Raw genomic sequence first — 20,197 nt, forward strand, 5'->3', positions numbered from 1 at the left:
ACCACCAACCTGCCTGTGGTGAGTACTGAATTTTAATAATTTATTTATTGACTGAATTTACTGAATAAATTAATCAGTAAATCAAAAATATCCTTTATAGCCACATCACTTGGTCACTATCCTGTCCAAATATTAGCTTCCTCGCTCAAAAGGTGCCTGAGATATTGCCCAGATGAGAAAGAAAATAAATAAATAAATAAAAATCTTTAAATAATTAATCAATTGGCTAATAGAACACATAAACCACCACCATTTCATCCGAATCTAACTGAAATTTTTTTTTAAAGTCATTAATCAAATAATTAATCGATTAATCAATGAATCAAAAATAGCCTTTGCAGCCAAATCACTTGGTCATTGGTATGTCCAAATATCAGCTTCCTAACTCAAAAGGTGCCTGAGACAATGCCCAGAAGAGAAAGGAAATATATCGATAATAATTAATCGATATAATAATTAAGTAACTAATCAATTAATCGATTCATCAAAAAACAAAAAATACCGTTTTTGACAAAGTACGTACTCACAATTGTGCCCAAATTTCAGCTTCCCAGCTCAAATGATGGCTGAGATAATCGCCTGGCCAAACAAGAAAGCAAGAAAGCAAACACACAACCAGAATGAAAACTGAGTACTCCCTTTCGGCGTGCGTCATTGCCGAGCCCCCTTCTGTGCCCAGCAATGACGTTATGCAGTGCCTGGAGAGGGCATAGGAAAGGAGCGGTGTACAACACGCCCGATAGTCTAACAACGGCGTAGCTGGGCTTGTTTGATATTCCAGTTGAAGCGGATAGAATGATCGAGGTGGGGATACGAGATACCAGTTAGTAAATAATGTACGTATTATTATTATTATTATTATATTTTTTTTACATCAGGCATGGACATTCTCATATCTCGATATCTCGATATCTCTATTCTCATATCTATATAGCCTGGTGTTGGCTTAACAGTTAGGGTGCTGGCTTGGGAATCTTGGATCCTGGGTTCAAATCCAGGTCGTTCGCTGAATTAATGCCAGGTGGGTTGACTCAGCCTGTCATCCTTCCGAGGTCGACAAATCGAGTACCAGTTCACTGGTAATTCCCTGTGCGTCGCAAGAGGCGACCAACAGGGTTGGCGGCAGGAAGGGCATCCGGCCGAAAAACATTGCTTCAAAAAGGGGACCAAGGTGCCCAAAAAGGCCAACCCCCGCTCTGTGGGAAAAAATGGCCTCTAAAGGTGGTACTACATGGACACCCGGTTCGTGAATGACTTGGGTAAAAAAATAAGAGCGAATAGTAAACGATGAACCAATAAATTCCACATTCCTGTGCCACCTTCAGTTATGAAAAGTTTTTGAAGAGTTGCTCTTTGAAAGAGCACAATAATTTATTTTAGGGGTCATTCACCTAAACTAAGATAGCAACCTGCTCGGCTCGATGTTAAGAAATACTTCTAGAGCCATAGAGTGGTGGTCGAGTGGAATAAACTACCAGACACCGACAAAGCAGTAACCACCAAATCAGGACTAGTATCCTTACAACAAACCAGTCAACGCATATATGGGTTCATCGTGGGATACACGCATCCTTCACCCAACCATACACAGTCTTCTTCCTCCCTCACCAAAGTATCTGAAGGTCGATTTGTGGTCCTTCAAGATGACCAGGCATTTTCCCCCAAAATGTATTGGGAGACTTCCGAAGCCAATGGAAATGGCCAAAAACTCTAAATTGGAAGCTTTTAAAAAGGTTGGAAACGTACAGAAACTACACAAATAAAAACTCGGTCGATGAGAAATATAGGGTTGGTCAGATTACCAGACACAGAGCTATTGTAGTGCTGTGAAGGAGGTACCTTAGCGGCAGCACTGGCAGCAGCTGTTGCAGCGATGTTGAAACCCCGCCTACCAAACTGCATCACTGTCTCGTAGCCACGTTCCCGTGCTTGTACAATGTACTCGTCTATCTCCTATGAGGTAGCAGATGTGAACGTGATCCAATATAACAATTAAAAATAAACAAACAAACAACAATTTATAGGATGGAACCAATGTGTGTTGGCACACACGCACGCACGCACCTTTGCTTTCAGTCATTAATACCCATACACACCTTCTCTTTAGACGAGAGTGTAGGGTGGACAAACTTCCGGTAAAGAACACTCGAGCCCTTTGTGTACGGTGACAGAAGCCATACTACGAACATTATCTTCATCTCGTAATAAAAAGGAAACCTGCAAGCACATGTGCCGAAAATACAAAACTTAACGGAAGAAGCAACTTTGATTTGAGTAAAAAAATTTTTTTAATAAAAAAAGAACAGGTCACCACCATCCTCTCAATTTTAGCAAACACATCCAACAACCATCCTTACATCAATCGTGTATCAAATGTTTGCCCTTGCTCTTCCTCAGCCAAAGCATTAAAATCTTTGTTGAGCAGATATATATATATATATATATATATATATATATATATATATATATATTGTTATGGATCTCGGGGGTCGACGCTCCCCTTATCAAGGGGGGGAGGGGGTGGGTTAATCCCCTTGTCCTTTAAGCTGGCCGTCCCGAATCCTGGGAAGCTATAACGTCCTTCCCGGCGCGGCGTTAGGTAGGGTTTGCTAGGCTTATGGGTTCGCTGCTACCTAAGTACTAACGCCCGCCAGAAACGAGGGAATAACTCCCGCTCGAACCACGGATATGATGGATAATACCGAGCGGTTAGCAATCCGCGGTCCGAGCTATTAACAATGACGACACCCGATTCTAGCGGTTCCGAAATCGTGCCACAGGTACTCAATGGAAAGAAAGGACGGATGCGATCGGATTAGGGAAAAACCAAGAAAGAACAAGGTAAATTTATTACAAGCCAAAAAGAAGAGGAAAGGAAAGAATGTACAAGAAGAAGAAGAAGAAGCAGGACACAGGGCAGGCTTAACTACACAGTCTTAACTTACGACCCCGGACAAACATACACACTCACACGGGATTGTAGCTGGTAGGGTGGAAGGTCCAGATAGAGGGTCCGGTGGTGAGGTCTGGCTCCAGGTGTGGCTCAAGTTCCGTGGGCGAAAACCCGGCAGGCAGCTTCGCGCGTATCGTTCACCCACGAGCGGACCTTACATATAGCGGGGGGGGGGGGGGGGGGGGGGGAAGGCTCGTGTCCTTTAGCGTATGTAACAGATGGACAGTCGTGCTAAACGCTCCCTCTCTCTCTCTCTCAGGTTCTCATTCAGCGCCAGCGAGTGAATCCTCCTTTTCCAATGTGCGCTCCGTATCAAAAGCAGTCCCTCACAATAGGCGCGCCTCCGACAAGTCCTTTACAAATCAGCCGTCTCCACGCAGTCCTTGGAAAGAAGTCCGTCAAAGGGCTTTGCGCTCGCGCTTATATATCGCGCTTCAAGATCACTCCGCCCTTCATCAAGCCACGCCCGTTAGTAATATTTCATCAGCCCTGGTTGGCTGGTGGGGGCTTACCGGCCATGCCTTTTATGACTAGTTGACGTGGCCACACCTTGTCTTTGGCGCTCCGCCCCCTTCTTCCTCGAGCCGACCGCATGGTCAATGGCGGCGCCTGTGTGAACGCTAACCAAGGCGCGTAACAGAATTTGAAGAGAGGTCGCAAAATGAACAAAAGGGCCTACTCCTTATTTGATTGATGCAACGCAGATTCAACTATTGGAAACACGGCCTTATCTAAAACACATAATAAGGAAATAACTGAGTTCCTATGGTGGCCTACATGTTGCTTGTGGACTAAGTAAGGGTGCTACCTTTAACCTTTACCGTCATATTTACAAGTGATTATTATTTACAAAAGTGTGCGTTCCAAAACCACAACAATATATATATATATATATATAAATACATATATATATACATATATATATATATATACATACATACATACATACATACATATATACATACATACATACATATATATATATACATATATACATATATACATACATACATATATACATACATATATACATACATATACATATATATATATACATACATACACATATATATATATACATACATACACATATATATATATACATACATACATATATACACATACATACATATATACATACATATATACATACATATATACATACATACATACATATATACATACATATATACATACATATATACATACATACATACATACATACATACATACATATACATATATACATATATACATACATATATACATACATATATACATACATATATACATACATATATACATACATATATACATACATATATACATACATACATATATACATACATACATATATATATACATACATATATACATACATATATATACATACATACATACATATATATACATACATACATACATATATATATATATATATATATATTGTTACGGCCCGCGGATAAGGATGTTGGTTTGCCGAGCGGATGGCACCGCGGCCTAACAGTTACCCCGACTAACCCGATTCCCGAACGTTGGCCGGATCGCGCCACAGATATTCAATATGGAAAAGACAAAAGTGACACGGATGTGAAGAAGAAGAAGAAGACGAAAAAAAGGTTGAAAATACTACTACATTTATTCCTACTATATACAGGCTCAAAATAACCAAGGAAGAAGGAAAGATAATAAAATAATATACAGAAGAATTAGAGACACAGTGCAAATTCCTTATACAAGCTTAATTAAATCCCCAGGGACAAAACAAACAGAACAAACTCACGTACACAAAAGGATGGAAAGGCAGGAGGTGGATGGCTGGAGGGAGAGGAAGGTCCAAGGGGGTCCTGCAGCATGATCGGCGCGTTTAGCAGCCGCCGTTCCTTCGCGGCCCTGCTCAAAACCGCCGTCCAGGCCCCAAGCGGCTGTTGTTGCTGCTGTTGTCTGCTGCTGCTGCGGTGGACGTCGCGCGCTTTGCCAGGACTACAACAGGCTTCTTGCTGTTAACTACTGCTCAGTCCAACTTTGGCGAGCAAGGCGACGAATAGCAGGCTTTGTGCTTTCCGGGATGTCCTCTCTTTGGATGTTCTTTCTGGATCTCCTCTTTCTTGGTCCAACCACTCTTTCTCTCTCTTGGTCCAATCACTCCTCACCACTGACCACCCCTTGCTTCTTGCGCGCGCGCCTTTATAACGCCTCCGGCGATCAAGCCGCCGGCCTTCAAGACACGCCCATCGGTGTGCTCACCTCGGCCCTGGTTGGTCGCGCGACCCTCTGGCTCAGCCCTTGATGACGACGGGCGGGCACGCCCGTCTTCCCCGACCCGAGCACATGTTCAATGGTGGTTTTGGAGGGGATGTAATTGGCAATCGAGGCTTGGCAATGATGAAAGGGGAAAGTGAAAGGAATCTACTCTATTTCACTTGGTGCAATGGAGTGTCATCTTAATGGGAGACAAGGCCTTACCCTAATACACATAATAAAGATATAATTATCAACCAGGGGGAAATCTATGATTGGCTGACGTGTATGCTTTATGGACTAATTATGGGACGCCCTTTGACCTTTACACAACACTGGAGGCAGGAGGGTCCAGAATCAAGCAATATTAATAAACACACAATAAAAAAATACAATCCTCATATCCGCAACAATATATATATATATATATATATATATATATATATATATATATATATATATATATATATATATATATATATGTATATATATATATATGCACTGGCTGGGGGGTGGGGGTATGTACGCATCCAGGTGTAGTTGCTGCATGTGGAATTCCTTTATAGTGCATTACATTTCAATAAAATCTCAATGTGCTTTACAACAAAAGTTACATTCACAAAGACTGTTTTAAAATTACATAATGACAATAAAATGACGTTATTTACACTTAACTATAATACCCCAGAACGAGACAATATGAATAATGATTTGCAATCAAACAACAAAACAATAACTAATGAATAAACTATGTTGATGTAAATAATGGGAAATTACACAAACCGGTACATGTGATCAAAAGATTGAAATTTAACAATTCAAACAATTAAGATATAAACATTTAGTGTAACCAAACAGAAATAAAATGGCAAAACAATCATAAATATGACAATACAATCGAATATGAAGGATTACAAGATATCAAAGATTGCTCGTCAGTACGCAGTCTCAACTTGATACCCAAACCTATCAAGAGTTTGAATTGATGGAATGGATACGGTAAGAGCATCGGAGCTACATACAGAAATGCTCATTGTACGTGTTTGTTCGTACGTATAGATATTGGTGTTTATAGCCATTTATTTAATTACAGGAGGATTCTTGCAGGAGTTGGGACGTGAGAGATCAGTGACGTAGGAGGGTACCGTATCCCGTATCATTCAAGGGATTAAATGTTAATAGGAGTATGTTGTGTTCAAATATTTGACGAATGCAGAGCTAGTGTAGCTTCTTAAGGACAAGGATGACAGGATTGGGTTTTCAGAAAGAGATTTCAGATGAATAAGAAGGTAATTACAATTATCAAGAAGTGAAGTGTCAAATGCATACCTAAATTTTCTGTGGTCCTTTCCTTTGTCGTGCCTCCTTCAGCCGCTCTTCATAGTTTAGTCTAGCTCGGCACCGAATCAATGGAGTTCCTCTATGGTGAACCACCTCTATGGTAGCTACATCCTCCTTTAGATGTGGGAACTAAAACTGAACACTATTCCAAATGAGGCCTCACTAAATTCCTATACAGTGTAAACATTACCTCTTGATTTATAATTTATCCCCCGACAAATAAAACCTAAAAAACCATTTGCTTTTCTTGTAGCTATACCTGGCACCACTCGCCCCCCACACCCACCTCTCCACCCCCATATATAGCACCACCCCCAGATCCTTCTCCTGTGTTACACGCTCTAAGTTTGCCCCTTGTACAGTAATTAAGTAGTGAGATTTCTATTTTCATTATTATTTGTACACATCTCCAGCACCTTACATTTATTCTGGTTAAACTACATCTACCAATCTTTTGCCCAATCTATGAAAGTATCTCGACTTTCCTGAATCTGATCACCCCCCTCCCTGAGATCTGCTTTACCTCCAAGCTTTGTATCATATGCAAATTTAGAAAGCCTACTCTTAATCACACAATCCAAATAATTCATGTAAATTATGAATAATAATAGTCTTACAACTGTTCCTTGGATTACGCCACTACTTACATACTGCCACTCCCAACTACTCTGATTCCTATCACCAATTTAGTTTCCAATGCAGTTTCATCACCCCCTCTCCCCTTGTGGGCTTAACAAACTGATTGAATATCAATCCTGGACTAGATCTGCTCTGCTCTGCCCCTTTCCTGTTCCTGGGCATAACCTAACCCAGGCAAAACAAACAAAACCAAAAAAAAACCCGATAATATGCCTTTCTAAATTCTTCTTGAACTCAAACTTGCTTTTCCCTCACTATAAAAGCATCCTACAGGTATCTTAATACTCCTACAATTTTATATATATCTATATATATATATATATATATATATATATCTATATATATATATCTATATATATCTATATATATCTATATATATCTATATATATATATACAGTGGAACCTTGACTTACGAGTGCCCCAACTTACGAGTTTTTCGAGATACGAGCCGTCGCTCGGGCGGTTTATTGCTTTGAGATGCGAGCCGAGATCTGAGTTACGAGCTTTCGCCACCCGGTCACGCGGTTATCTTGCCGTGCAAGTACAGTATCTCTGTCGTATAGCGCTGCATTTTTGTTTTCGCATGTTGGTTATTTTGAGTTTTGCCGCCAGGTGGGTTCCGGTCACGTGGTTATCTTGCCGTGCACGTACAGTATCTCTGTCGTATAGCGCTGCATTTTTGTTTTCGCATTTTGTTTATTTTGGAAAATTTCATGTTCATGTCGAACATTTCATGTTCATGTTCATGTTTTCATGTTCATGCCATGCCAGGCCACAACTTGTTCAGAGTGCCGGCGATAGCTCGCCTTCTCTTTGTGGAAAACACGGTGAGATCCTTAACATCCAACAACTAATGGGACGCAAACGGGGCGCCCAGTTTAGCGGTACACACATTGATGAATCACCCTGCCTGTGATTCACCCATGACAGGTTATAGCTGGGTCGGGATTCAAACCCAGGCTGGACAGTTTAGACTTTAGAGTCAAGTGTGCGTACCTCCAGTCCAGGCCATCCTGCCAACTTGTATGCTGCATACAGGTGAAATATAAAGCGCGAGATATTTATATATACATATACTGTATATTTTTTAAAAAATTGGTGTGGTTTTTGGCGGGCTGGAACGGATTAATAGCATTTCAATGCATTTTAATGGGGAAATTTGATTTGAGAAACGAGCAATTTGAGTTACGAGCTCGGTCACAACAAAAATAAACCACAAAATAAACCACAATAAAATAGGTCACAGAACGAATTAAACTCGTAAGTCAAGGTTCCACTGTATATAGATATATAATTATATATATATATATACATACAGTCACATGAAAAAGTAAGTACACCCCACGTAAAGTTTTGACTTTTTCAACACATTTCAACATACAGCTATTTGATCTTCATTTCAACAATATTGATACATAAAGGTGATATAATAAACAAATATCGTGAAACATTTACATTTTATCGTCCATTGTATAATTTAAATGAACATAAATGCAAATTTCGCATGTGGAAAAAGTAAGTACACCCCTACATTTATCACTACTTCAAATACCTAAAATTAGAATCAGGTGCACCAGCTCAGGTGCAAATGATTAGAACATCGTTAGAGAGGATCTTGGAGGAACCTATCTTATTTAAACCTCAGACATTTAGTTTGGTTTGCTCTTTGTTGTTGAAGTGTGTGGCATCACCATGCCTAGATCAAAAGAGCTCTCTGAGGCCTTCAGAAAGAAGGTTATAGATGCCTATGAGTCTGGGAAGGGATTTTTAAATATCTCCAAACAATTTGAAATCGATCATTCGACTGTCCGGAAGATCATCTACAAGTGGAGAAGATTCCAGACAACTGCCAACTTGTTCAGGCCAGGACGCCCCAGCAAGTTCAGCCCGAGAGCAGACCGCAAGATGCTGAAAGAAATCTCTAAGAACCCCAGAATGTCATCACGGGACCTACAGGTAGCTCTTGCCACTGTTGAAGTCAAAGTGCACGAGTCTACCATTAGAAAGAGGCTGCACAAATTTGATCTACATGGGAGGTGTGCTCAGAGGAAACCTTTGCTGTCCAGAAAGAACATCAGGGCAAGACTAAAGTTTGCCAATGAACACCGAGACAAACTCCAGCACTTCTGGAACAATGTGCTCTGGACAGATGAGTCAAAGGTAGAGCTATTTGGCCACAGTACCAGAAGACATGTTTGGCGAAAACCAAAGACAGCATTAGACCACAAGAACCTGATACCAACTGTAAAGCATGGTAGTGGAAATATTATGGTTTGGGGCAGGTTTGCTGCATCAGGGCCCGGGCAGCTCACCATCATAGAGTCCACTATGAATTCTTCATTGTACCAGAGGGTGCTTGAGGATAATGTGAGGCCATCTGTCGGAAAGTTGAAGCTCAACCGAAGGTGGACCTTGCAACATGACAATGACCCTAAACATACCAGTAAATCCACCAAGGAATGGCTGAAAAGAAAGAAATGGAGGGTTCTGGAATGGCCAAGTCAAAGCCCGGATCTAAATCCCATCGAGATGTTTTGGGGGGATTTGAAATGAGCGGTGCATGCAAGAAACCCCTCAAACATCGCACAGCTGAAAGAATTCTGCATGGAGGAGTGGGCAAAAATTTCTCCCAGTCGATGTCAGAGACTGGTCGACAGTCATAAGAAACGCCTACTTGAGGTTGTTTCTGCCAAAGGGGGCAATACCACCTATTAGAGCCAAGGGTGTACTTACTTTTTCCACAGAAGGAAATGGCATCTCTGTTAATTTTTTGTTGAATAAATTATTGCAAAGTCAATTTTTCATTGTTTTTTGTTGAATTAAATCACCTTTATCTATAGATACTGTTTAAATGAAGATCAAATATTGATATGTCCACATATGTTAAAAAGATTTTAAAAAACATTTCATGGGGTGTACTTACTTTCTCAGGTGACTGTATATATATATATATCAGTCATTATGCGACTTCATACCATCAGTGGGGAACCGCCAGTAAGGTGTCCCATACAGCTGCTGCACCTTACTGGAAGCGATAAGCACCGCCTGCCACACGGTAACATTATCTCTGGTCTCCACTCACTATACGGAGTCTACCTGGATGCGGTTGGGAGTAACTAATTAGTATCTGTAATTTGGTGCTCCAACTGAATGAGCGAACGTCATGACGTCATTGCCACCTACGTCTGCATTGCCTGCCAAGCTCTGGAGGAGCCATGTAGCAGTGCACCAATAGCATCAAGTGAAATTAATCAACCAAACATCTTCTTTTATTTTTCTTTTAACTGTCCACATTATCCAAGCCGCCACCAGTTGCCACGTGGCTTTGCTGTATTCCACCTTTTTCATTGTCAAACCAGCTAATCTCTACCATTGTTATGTCCACGATACCTGCACATATCCAGCCTAAAACTCAACACTCAACTGCACAGAAAATCTGAAAAAAATACCTTCCAATCTACCACAAGCCTGCCATGCTGACTACAATTTGATATAATGTAAAAATGGTTTTGTGTTGTGAAAGCAAACAAAGCATTTCAACACATTGTGCAAAAAACATTAGTACATTCCCTGAAAGGGCAGGTATCAAAAGGTACAATATGCACATTTCCTGCCCCACCTTACCATGCCAGGAGCAGATCCGTAAATGTTTCCACTGCAGTAAATATTGCAAAGACGATCCAATACATCATCCATTTCACCTGATCAAAGGTCAGAGATACACCCACACCCCAATACAATTAAAAATAATAAATAAATAAATAAAAAACATCAAAATATTCCACCTGAACTTAAACCAACAAAAATAAATGAAGGAAGCATTTCATAGGTGTGTATAGATTTGGAACTGGTTTTGCAAGCAAGTCATGACCAGCAAGTTGGCTTCCCTGTTATGAAGAACATCGTAAACTAGAACGGCACACTGTAGAGCGCATACCTCCGCCAGGCTGAACAGTTTATATTTTGTATCCCACTGATAGGCAGGATCTGGATGCGGACCTGAACCAAAATCGAATCAGCTTGTTCGTCACCGAACCAACTCGTCCACCAAGTTTAGTCACAACTCGTCCATAACTTTTTAAAATATTGTTATGAATTTGGTAGAGCAACATCTAGAGCTAGGTAGATCTGAATAGGTAGGTATTCGGCTGTCGTGACAGGGACTCTACATGTAATAAGTTATTGATGTTTAGGCGTTTGTCGGGGTAAGATGTATGATTGTGGATCTACCTGGAGATTTGAGTGTTAAATAGTGAGGGGTTAAAGGTAACGCCCCTGTGAGTCTCACCTAGTAGTCAAACCTTTGTCCATTATGGCACTGCAAACCACATAAACATTAGTTAGGTCCTTAGCGCAACATTAAATAATTCCTTTCCCTGACAATGACTTCGTAATAAATGGACACCACCAGGCCAAAAACACCGCCACCGTTTACACCTCCAAGGCCTACAAACCTCGCCTGGCACGTGTTACACAAGGACCGCGGGGGTCGGTGAGCGAGAGTGGAGCATGCCGCAGAGGGCGTGGCCGGGGCGAGCCGGCGAGTTGGGAGGCTGTGATTGGCTGAGGAGTGCGCCAATGTGACGTCATCGGCCACCAATATTAGCGAAGGTCGGACGCCATTTCGGGCAGTTGGGAGTTGAGGCAGTTCGTGGAACAGTGGCAGTTCGCAGAGAGAGAGTTCGGTAGCACACAGAGCACACGGGAGTTCGCAACAGTTCGTGAGCAGTTCGAGGTTCGTTGGTCGCAGTTCGTTGGCAGTTGGCACTTGGCTGCCAGCACTCCCAAAAGAGAGTCGAGCCAAGTGGAGTTCGCTTGCTTTGTGCAGCTTACGTCGAACCTTTGGTGCACGGACCTTGTGGAGATCGGCCTCGTGTGGAGCCGCTGGCCTGCGTCGGACGCGTGGTGCTTGGAGGAGGCCTTGTGGAACTTGGAGCGAGGGACCTCGTGGTGTGCGATCGGGCCGAAAGGAGCGGTGTTGGGCGGCCGCCACAAAGGCGACGAAAGACAGACAAGATAAGCCGCATCCGCGTACATTTTGAACGACGAGACGTGTTATTTTCGTATTCACCTCCCTCGTATCGTGTTTGATATCTGTTGTGTCTGGGATCCCAATTTAGGCTTATTCGATTTATTAGATTTACCGGCGGGCTTTTTCACTGGCTTTACTTTTCCATAATAAATCCTTGTATTATTTTATATATATATCTGAACGCAGTTTCCTGGGTGTTTGATTGTAATAGATAAGGCGGCGGGGGGGGGGAGCTTCGCCGTGCGCCATTCCGCGCGCTTAACTTTGTGTTGAGCTTGAATCCGCCATTGAGTTTTCGCCTCGGGAGTTAAAGTCTCGCAAATCGGCCATCCGTAACTGTGGTGTTAATCACGGTTACGTGACAAGTGGTGTCAGGAGTGGGATTTGAACCCGTCGGACAAATTTTTTTTTGTCCGCGGCGAGACATCGACACGGTCGGGCGTACATTGCGCCCGACGTTCGAACGCAAGATTTTTATAGTCGAGGCGGAGAAATTTAATAATCAATCGGGCAAACGGAGCGCGATATCGCGTCTTCGTCAAATTTAAATTGTTTCAGGAATTATTAAAATAAATACGCGCGCGGGAAACAATCTTCCGGAAAGCGGATGTCGGAAATTGATGAGATGGAAGTACGCAGCGAGGCCTCCGTCAGCGTCGGGAGTGAGCCGGAAATAGGGGAATTAGATGCAGAGGTGAGCCTTGGAACCTCCCTCGTCCCGAGCACCAACTTATCCCCCTCCCCCACCGGGGAGTCGGGAGCAGTAGGAACGGCCCCGACAACCGACCAGATGTTGGGTCAATTGCTTCGAAAAATGGAAGGGATGGAAAATAACATAAAAAAAGAGATGGGAGACATGAACGCACAGAGTGAGCGAGCCAGTCGGGAATTGAATGACAAAATTGAAGGAATGGAAAGAAAAATGGAGTCCCAGGGGAAGGAATGTAGGGAAGGAATGAAGGGAATAATGAGTGATCGATTGGAGGAACAAATTGAAGGGATGGAAAATAAAATGGAGTCGCAGGGGAAGGAATGGAGGAATGAAATAAAGGAAAGGAATGAACAATTGGAAGGAAAAATTGGGGAAATGGCACAGCAGCTGGGGGAACGAATTGATGGCATAGAAGGGAGAGTGCAAAACCAAATTACGGACAGACTGGGGAAATTTGAGGGTAAAGTAGAAACTCAAATGGGGGAGATGGAAAAAGCCATAGGGGTGGAAATTGAATTGAAACGGGAAGAATTAATGTCAAAAATAGAGGAGGGCGTGACGCAGGCTGTCCAAATGGGGGAAAAGTTGGAGGGTCAGATTGGTGCCACAAATGCTCGAATTGATAAAGCAAATGGGGACCTGGAAGGCTATCGGGGCCGGGTGGATGCCAGAATGCTACAGCAGAGTGAGGAATGGGGACTGCTCAACCGACAGGGGGGCAAATTGGCCGAGGAGGTGAGGGGGTTGGAAACCCGCATAAAAGAGCAGGAGCAAGGGTTAATTGAGAAAGGCCTGTGGGGGCCACTAATGGATAATGAAAGGGTGAGTGATTTTATGCAGGAGCGACTGGAGATCTGGGACAATACCATCAAGAAGGAGGTTGGTCGGGTTCAAGAGAGCCTGAAGGAAGAGGTGAGTAAGTCGGTTAAACATCTTCAGGACCAGATTAAGGTGACCCAGGAGACCCTCACCACGAGCCACATTTGGACACCAGAGGCTCCGAAACGGAATACCCAGTTGGGGGGGTGTTTTGGCCCCGGACTGGATTTGGACAGAGAGGAATCGGGGAATAGAGTCTCTGGAAAAACAATCCCCCTCGTACATTTTGACGGATCAGGGAGCCTCGAGGCTTTCCTGACACAATTTGAGTGCGTGTCTCAGCTCAATGGTTGGGGAGAGCGGGAGCGCATGGGGAATCTGGTGGCGACACTGCGGGGGTCAGCCGCCGACGTGTTAAACGTAGTCCCAGAGGGAATATTGACCAGCAAGGCCATTTGTGAGGCCTTGAATAACAGGTACGGGACAGGCGCAAGGTGCGACCTGGTCAGGGCACAGCTGCTGCATCGCAGGCAAAAGCCTAATGAGACGTTGCAGGAGCTGGCCCAGGATATATACCAATCTGTGAGGATAGCATACAGGGACCTACCAGCACAGGCGTGGGACAAGCTGGCGATAGAAAAATTTATGGCGGCTCTCCCTGATCCTGAGGTCCGGACGTTGGTGGAGTTACAGGACCCACCCACGCCCCACGGTGCACCGGGCAGCGGAATGCGCGGCGAGACTGACCTTTTTGAGAAGGTCGAACCGCGCATCGGAGAGGGCACCTGTGACGGTACGGCAGGCCGAGGTGCGGGATCGGGAAAAACCAGAGGATGACATTGGGCGAATGTTAAGGGGAATCAGCCGCCAGCTGACAAATTTGATGGGGGGACAAATTGCAGGGAGCGAGTCACGACAGGGTGGTCCAGGTTGGCCATCAGGACGGCCTGATTTTTATCGGGCTGGGCCGGGAGAAAGGGGGGCTCCGCCTGGCTACCAGAGGGGTCCGTTCTTGGGGACTTGTTTTAGATGTGGGAGAAGAGGGCACAGTCAGAGGAATTGTCGGCAACCATATGGGCCCCCACCTCCTGACAGGCTTCGCAGTCCAGAAAGGAGGGGGCCCCCAGTAGGTCCACAGGTGCCAGACAGAGGACCACCACCTCCGCCTGGGCCAATAGCGGTAGAGTGTGCGGGAAACTAGAACGAGCCGAGCATACGGGGCCATGCTCGGCTGGCAAGTGTGTGGAGAAGCGCCCTCCTTTGGTGGAGGTAGTGAATTGCGGACAAATTGGCACAGGTAATCTAAGGGTTAGATGCAAAATTGAGGGAGAATTTTGTGAGGCTGTGGTGGACACTGGAGCCAGTGACACCATTATCAATCCGGGTGTGCTAGACCAGAGTGTTGGAGGCTGGGACAAAATTGATAGGGTAGAAGGACACAGCCTTCAACTGGCTACGGGGGCAACGGCACCAATATTGGGACGCGGAGTGGTGAGGATGGAGTTGGGTGGCCTGGAGGTCAGCGTGGTTGTGTGGGTGGCGGGGGTGTGCGATCAGTGTCTGTTGGGACTGAGTTTCCTGGTGGAACATGACTGCCAATTAGACCTTGGGCGTGGTCATATGTGGTTGGGCACCGAGAGGCTGCAGTTAATGGGACTGGGGGATGACGAGGAGGTGCAGGGGACGTGGCTGGAGGTGCCGCGCACTGTGACCGTGCCTCCCAGGTCCGAGAGAGTCGTGATGGCAGAGTTAGCAGCAGGTGCTCAACCCATTGGCCAGCTGGGGCTAGTGGAGTCGTGGTCCTCGCAGGGGACGGAGGAATTAATGGTGGGTCGCACCCTCGTAGACACCCGTGGGCCTATGCTGGCAGTCAGGCTGCTCAACTTGTCCGACAGCCCCCGCACTATAAGGGGCGGAGCCATCGTAGCCAAATGCAGTAGTGTAGTAGAGGTCACCGGAGGAGGTGGATCCACATGCTTGCCAGTACAGCCGGAAGAAGGGCAAAATTTGGGGAAATGTGATTGGTCAGAGGGAGTGCGGGACATGATGACACGCTCTGAAGAGGGCCTAACATCGGAGCAGGTAGAGACGTTGCACAATTTGGTTGGTAAGAACTTGGGTGTTTTTTCTCTCTCCCCCGAGGATGTTGGACGCATGAGTCTCGTCAGGCACAAAATTAGTACTGGCTCGGCTCGGTCTGTTCGCCAACCGCCGAGGCGGCTCCCTTTCGCTAAGAAAGAGGAGGCAGAGGAACAGGTGAGCAAAATGGAAAGAGCCGGATTTATCGAGCCCTTGGTGAGTCCTTGGGTGTCACCCATTGTGCTGGTGAAGAAGAAGGACGGGACCACTCGGTTCTGTGTGGACTACCGCCAGCTCAATCATGTGACACTCAAGGACTCGTATCCCCTGCCAAGGATCGATGACACCCTCGATGCCGTTTCAGGCTCAACATGGTTCTCCACGTTGGATTTAAAGAGTGGTTATTGGCAGGTGGAAATGGATAAAGAGGCGAGGGAGAAAACGGCGTTCACCACAGGAAAGGGTCTCTGGCAGTTTGTCGTCATGCCCTTTGGATTGTGCAATGCCCCTGCCACGTTTGAGCGTCTGATGGAACGTGTTTTAATTGGCTTACCGTGGCAGACTTGCCTCGTCTATTTGGATGATGTATTGGTCCACGCTCCCACATTTGAACAGGCTGTCGAAAATTTGTCAGACGTATTTGGGAGATTAAGGGGTGCCGGGTTGAAATTAAATCCGAGCAAGTGTGAAATTTTCAGGAGGGAAGTGACTTACCTGGGTCACGTGATCAGTGAGAGCGGCGTGGCCACTGACCCTGGAAAGGTAAAATCTGTAAAAGAGTGGCCCGCCCCTAAAAATGTAAGGGAGGTCCGAGGATTTTTGGGCCTCTGCTCATACTACAGGAGATTTGTGGCAAATTTCGCGGAAATTGCAAGACCTTTGCACAAATTGACAGAGAAAGGAGCCAAATTTGTATGGTCAGAGAGCTGCATCGAGGCATTCAGTCACTTAAAACAACGTCTGGTGGAGGCCCCAGTTTTGGCATACCCGACGGATGATGGCAATTACATCCTGGACACAGATGCGAGCCAGGAGGGATTGGGAGCTGTGTTGTCACAAATGCAACAGGGAGTCGAGAGGGCTATTGCGTATTACAGTCGGGCACTTTCGAGGCCCGAACGAAATTATTGCGTTACCCGCAAAGAACTATTGGCCTTGCTGTCTGCAGTTGGACACTTTCACCCTTACCTTTATGGGAGGGAGTTTGTGATCCGAGTGGATCATGCCTCCTTGCAATGGCTCCTTCGGTTCAAAGAGCCGGAGGGACAAATTGCAAGGTGGCTTGAGAGGCTGCAGCAGTATAATTTCACTGTGCAACATCAGCCTGGCAAAGCACATGCCAATGCAGACGCTCTCTCTCGGCGCCCCTGTTGGGAGGCACAGTGTAAATTTTGTGATAGACAAGAAGCCAAGGATCCAATTGGGCAGGGCCAAATTGATGCATGCCTATATGCAGCAAAAGTGACCAGGCGAACTTTGCCACAACCCCCACAGGAATTGGGCGATGTGAATTGGCAAGAGAGTCAAAGGGAGGATCCTGTTTTGGGGCCCCTTTTTCATTGGCTAGAGGAGAACAAAAGACCCTCTTGGGAGGAGATTGCTCCACACGGAGCCCAGGTAAAGGCCTATTGGGCACAGTGGCAGATGTTGGGGTTGAAAGAGGGCTATTTGTTCAGAAAGTGGGTGACACCAATGGGTGATGTAGCTTCCTGGTTGATAATTGTACCCAACAAATTGAAGGAAGTGGTTATGGGGCACGTGCATGGGACTAGGACAATGGGACATTTGGGCGTGGCCAAGACTTTGTCCAAATTACGGCAGAGGTTCTACTGGGTGAGATCCTGCGACCTCTGCCGCGGTAAGAAGGGACCCCCACGTGCGCACAAGGCCCCGCTCCAGGTGTACAATGTCGGGGCACCGCTCGAGCGGGTGGCAGTAGATGTGGTGGGGCCCCTGCCAGCCACCCGCCGAGGGAATCGGTACATTATGGTGGCAATGGATTACTTCACCAAGTGGCCAGAGGCCTACCCATTGCCCAACCAGGAAGCCCGGCTGGTAGCTCAAGTTCTAGTTGAGGGATTCTTCTCCCGATTTGGCGTCCCAAGGGAGCTACACACTGACCAGGGCCAGAACTTTGAATCTGCCCTCCTGCGGTCGGTGTGCGAGCTCCTCCAAATTCATAAGACCCGGACGACTCCCCTTAGGCCTCAATCGGATGGGATGGTAGAGAGGTTCAACCGGACACTGTTGACACAATTGGCCCTCTTTACATCTGAAAACCAACAGGATTGGGACGAGCACCTTCCCTTTATATTGATGGCATACCGGACCGCCCAGCATGCGACCACTCGGTGCACCCCCGCCTTGTTGATGTTCGGTAGGGAGATGCGAGTCCCCACAGATTTGTTGATGGGACCGTCACAAGGGGAACCGGGTGAGCCAACTGTGGAGAGCTATGCAACCAATTTGAAAGCGAGCATGGAAAAGGCTCATGAGTTTGCGAGGAAGCAAATTGGGGTGGCTTCTTCGCAGATGAAAACGCGGTATGACGCTCGGGCTCACACACCTCGTTTCCTTCCCGGAGACCTTGTTTGGCTCTACTGGCCCCGGAGAAGGAAGGGGGTGTGCCCAAAACTCACTTCACCTTGGAAGGGCCCTGGGGTGGTGCTTCGGCAGGTGACTGATGTGGTGTTCAAAATTCAGATGGGCCCGCATACCCTTCCACAGATAGTTCACGGGGATAGATTGAGCTCCTACATGGGTCGGGAGGCTCCGGAGTGGATTGGAAGGGTGAGGGGGAAATTAGGTGTGGTGGATGACACTCTTGAACCTGACCAACCTGCAACTACCTGCACTTGAGGTGAGTGTTTTGAGGAGGACTGTCCCAGGCTTCAGGATTTGCTTTGGGAAATTGGGGACATGTAATTTGGAGTTGGGAGGCGGGTGAGAGTGATGACATGGCCGGTGAGGGGATGGAATGGGAGCCACAGTGTCTTGTGGGTGGCGTATGTTTTTGTATTGTGGTTAGGTGTTTTGATGTGGTCGTGAGAGTGGAACCTGGAGAGTGAGTGATGGTTATTGGAGATAATGAGGGGCGATACTTGTGCTTTTGGAAATGTGCTTTTGGAAATGTGTGATGGTTTAAATGTGAACTGGGGGATTTCACATGTGGCAGGCCATGGCAAGCCTTGTAACACCTTTTACACCATCTATGGAATTGTACTGAATTGTGCTGAGTTGTGTGGAGAATTGAATGGCAGCGGGGGAGGAAGTGTGTTTTGGGGTCTTGTGGGTGGGGAAGGTGTGTGTGTCCGCAGGTACAGAGCAAGCTCTGAGGAGCGATGCCTGCGGGCCCCCCCTCTGCGGCAATTACCCCTGGCAGCCGGTGGTAACTGGAAATTGGAGCTCGTCGGTGGAGGGTCTGGTTGGGCGCCGCGGGGTGAGGAAGTCCCCCGGTGACCCGTGTTGCTGCGCGGAAGCAGGAGGCAAAGGAGCCTGGTGTGTGTGGAGACCCTCACCGGCGAGGTAACGGCGGAAAGGGGCTGTTGGGCCGTCACGGGGCCAAGAGGTAAAGGGGGGGGGGGGCAATGAACTTGTAAGTCGGTTGACTTGTTTTTGGGACTGCGGGCACCACAGCCTGATGCGCCCCCACCATCTTTTTGTGCGGTACCTCCCCGCTGCCTAGTTGAGGAATGCACACACACGTGAATGACATCAATGCCATGGTCCTGCAGGGGGTGTATTGAAATAAGTGCTTTGTTGATTTTTGAAATGCCTTGATGACCTATGGAATGAGAATGAGTGGTTAAGGGGTCTGTGTTGCATGAATGTGGGCGAAATCCACCGAGCCGTGTCACTCACCTGTAACATCTGGACAGGGCCCGTGGAAATTTAGGGGGATGCATTGGGGATGGCCCCGCAGGTAAGGTTGTGTCTTGTGGCATCCACCGGGGGACGCGGTCTGTAGACCGGGGTATGTACAAAGGTTAGAGTTTTGAGTTTTGGAAAGATGGTTAAGTTTTGTGGTTAAGTTAGTGTTGTGTGTTGTTTGTTTCCTCCCTCCACAGGAACAACGAAGACAATGTACATACTTGCATGATGGTTAAGGGGTTCAGCATGTTAAGGAAGTGTAGGTAGGTAGTCCGACTCACTTCCCACGGCCCTTCCTGATTTATTTCATAGGTTAATTAAGTGTGTGACAGTAAGTGTTAAGGCTGGAATGGTAGCCCTGCGGTGAACCTTGCAGGAGCTACGGTTCCAGGGGGGGGGGGCTGTGTTATGAATTTGGTAGAGCAACATCTAGAGCTGGGTAGATCTGAATAGGTAGGTATTCGGCTGTCGTGACAGGGACTCTACATGTAATAAGTTATTGATGTTTAGG

General features: G+C 46.1%; 1 protein-coding gene across 2 annotated transcripts in view; it reads right to left on the reverse strand.

The window, feature by feature from the left end:
* REEP2 (receptor accessory protein 2) overlaps positions 1-20,197 on the reverse strand; it is a 44,747-nt gene that overhangs the window by 12,181 nt on the left and 12,369 nt on the right. For both annotated transcript variants that reach the window (XM_078766463.1, XM_068103816.2), the window contains exons 3-5: positions 10,799-10,875; positions 2,097-2,217; positions 1,840-1,953 (exon numbers count right to left, since the gene is read on the reverse strand). In XM_078766463.1, coding sequence (XP_078622589.1) covers positions 1,840-1,953; positions 2,097-2,217; positions 10,799-10,875 — 312 coding nt within the window. The remainder of the gene's footprint in view (positions 1-1,839; positions 1,954-2,096; positions 2,218-10,798; positions 10,876-20,197) is intronic.

The sequence above is a fragment of the Myxine glutinosa genome, chromosome 12, assembly GCF_964187855.1.
Source record: "Myxine glutinosa chromosome 12, kmMyxGlut1.1, whole genome shotgun sequence".
Lineage (NCBI taxonomy): Eukaryota > Metazoa > Chordata > Myxini > Myxiniformes > Myxinidae > Myxine > Myxine glutinosa.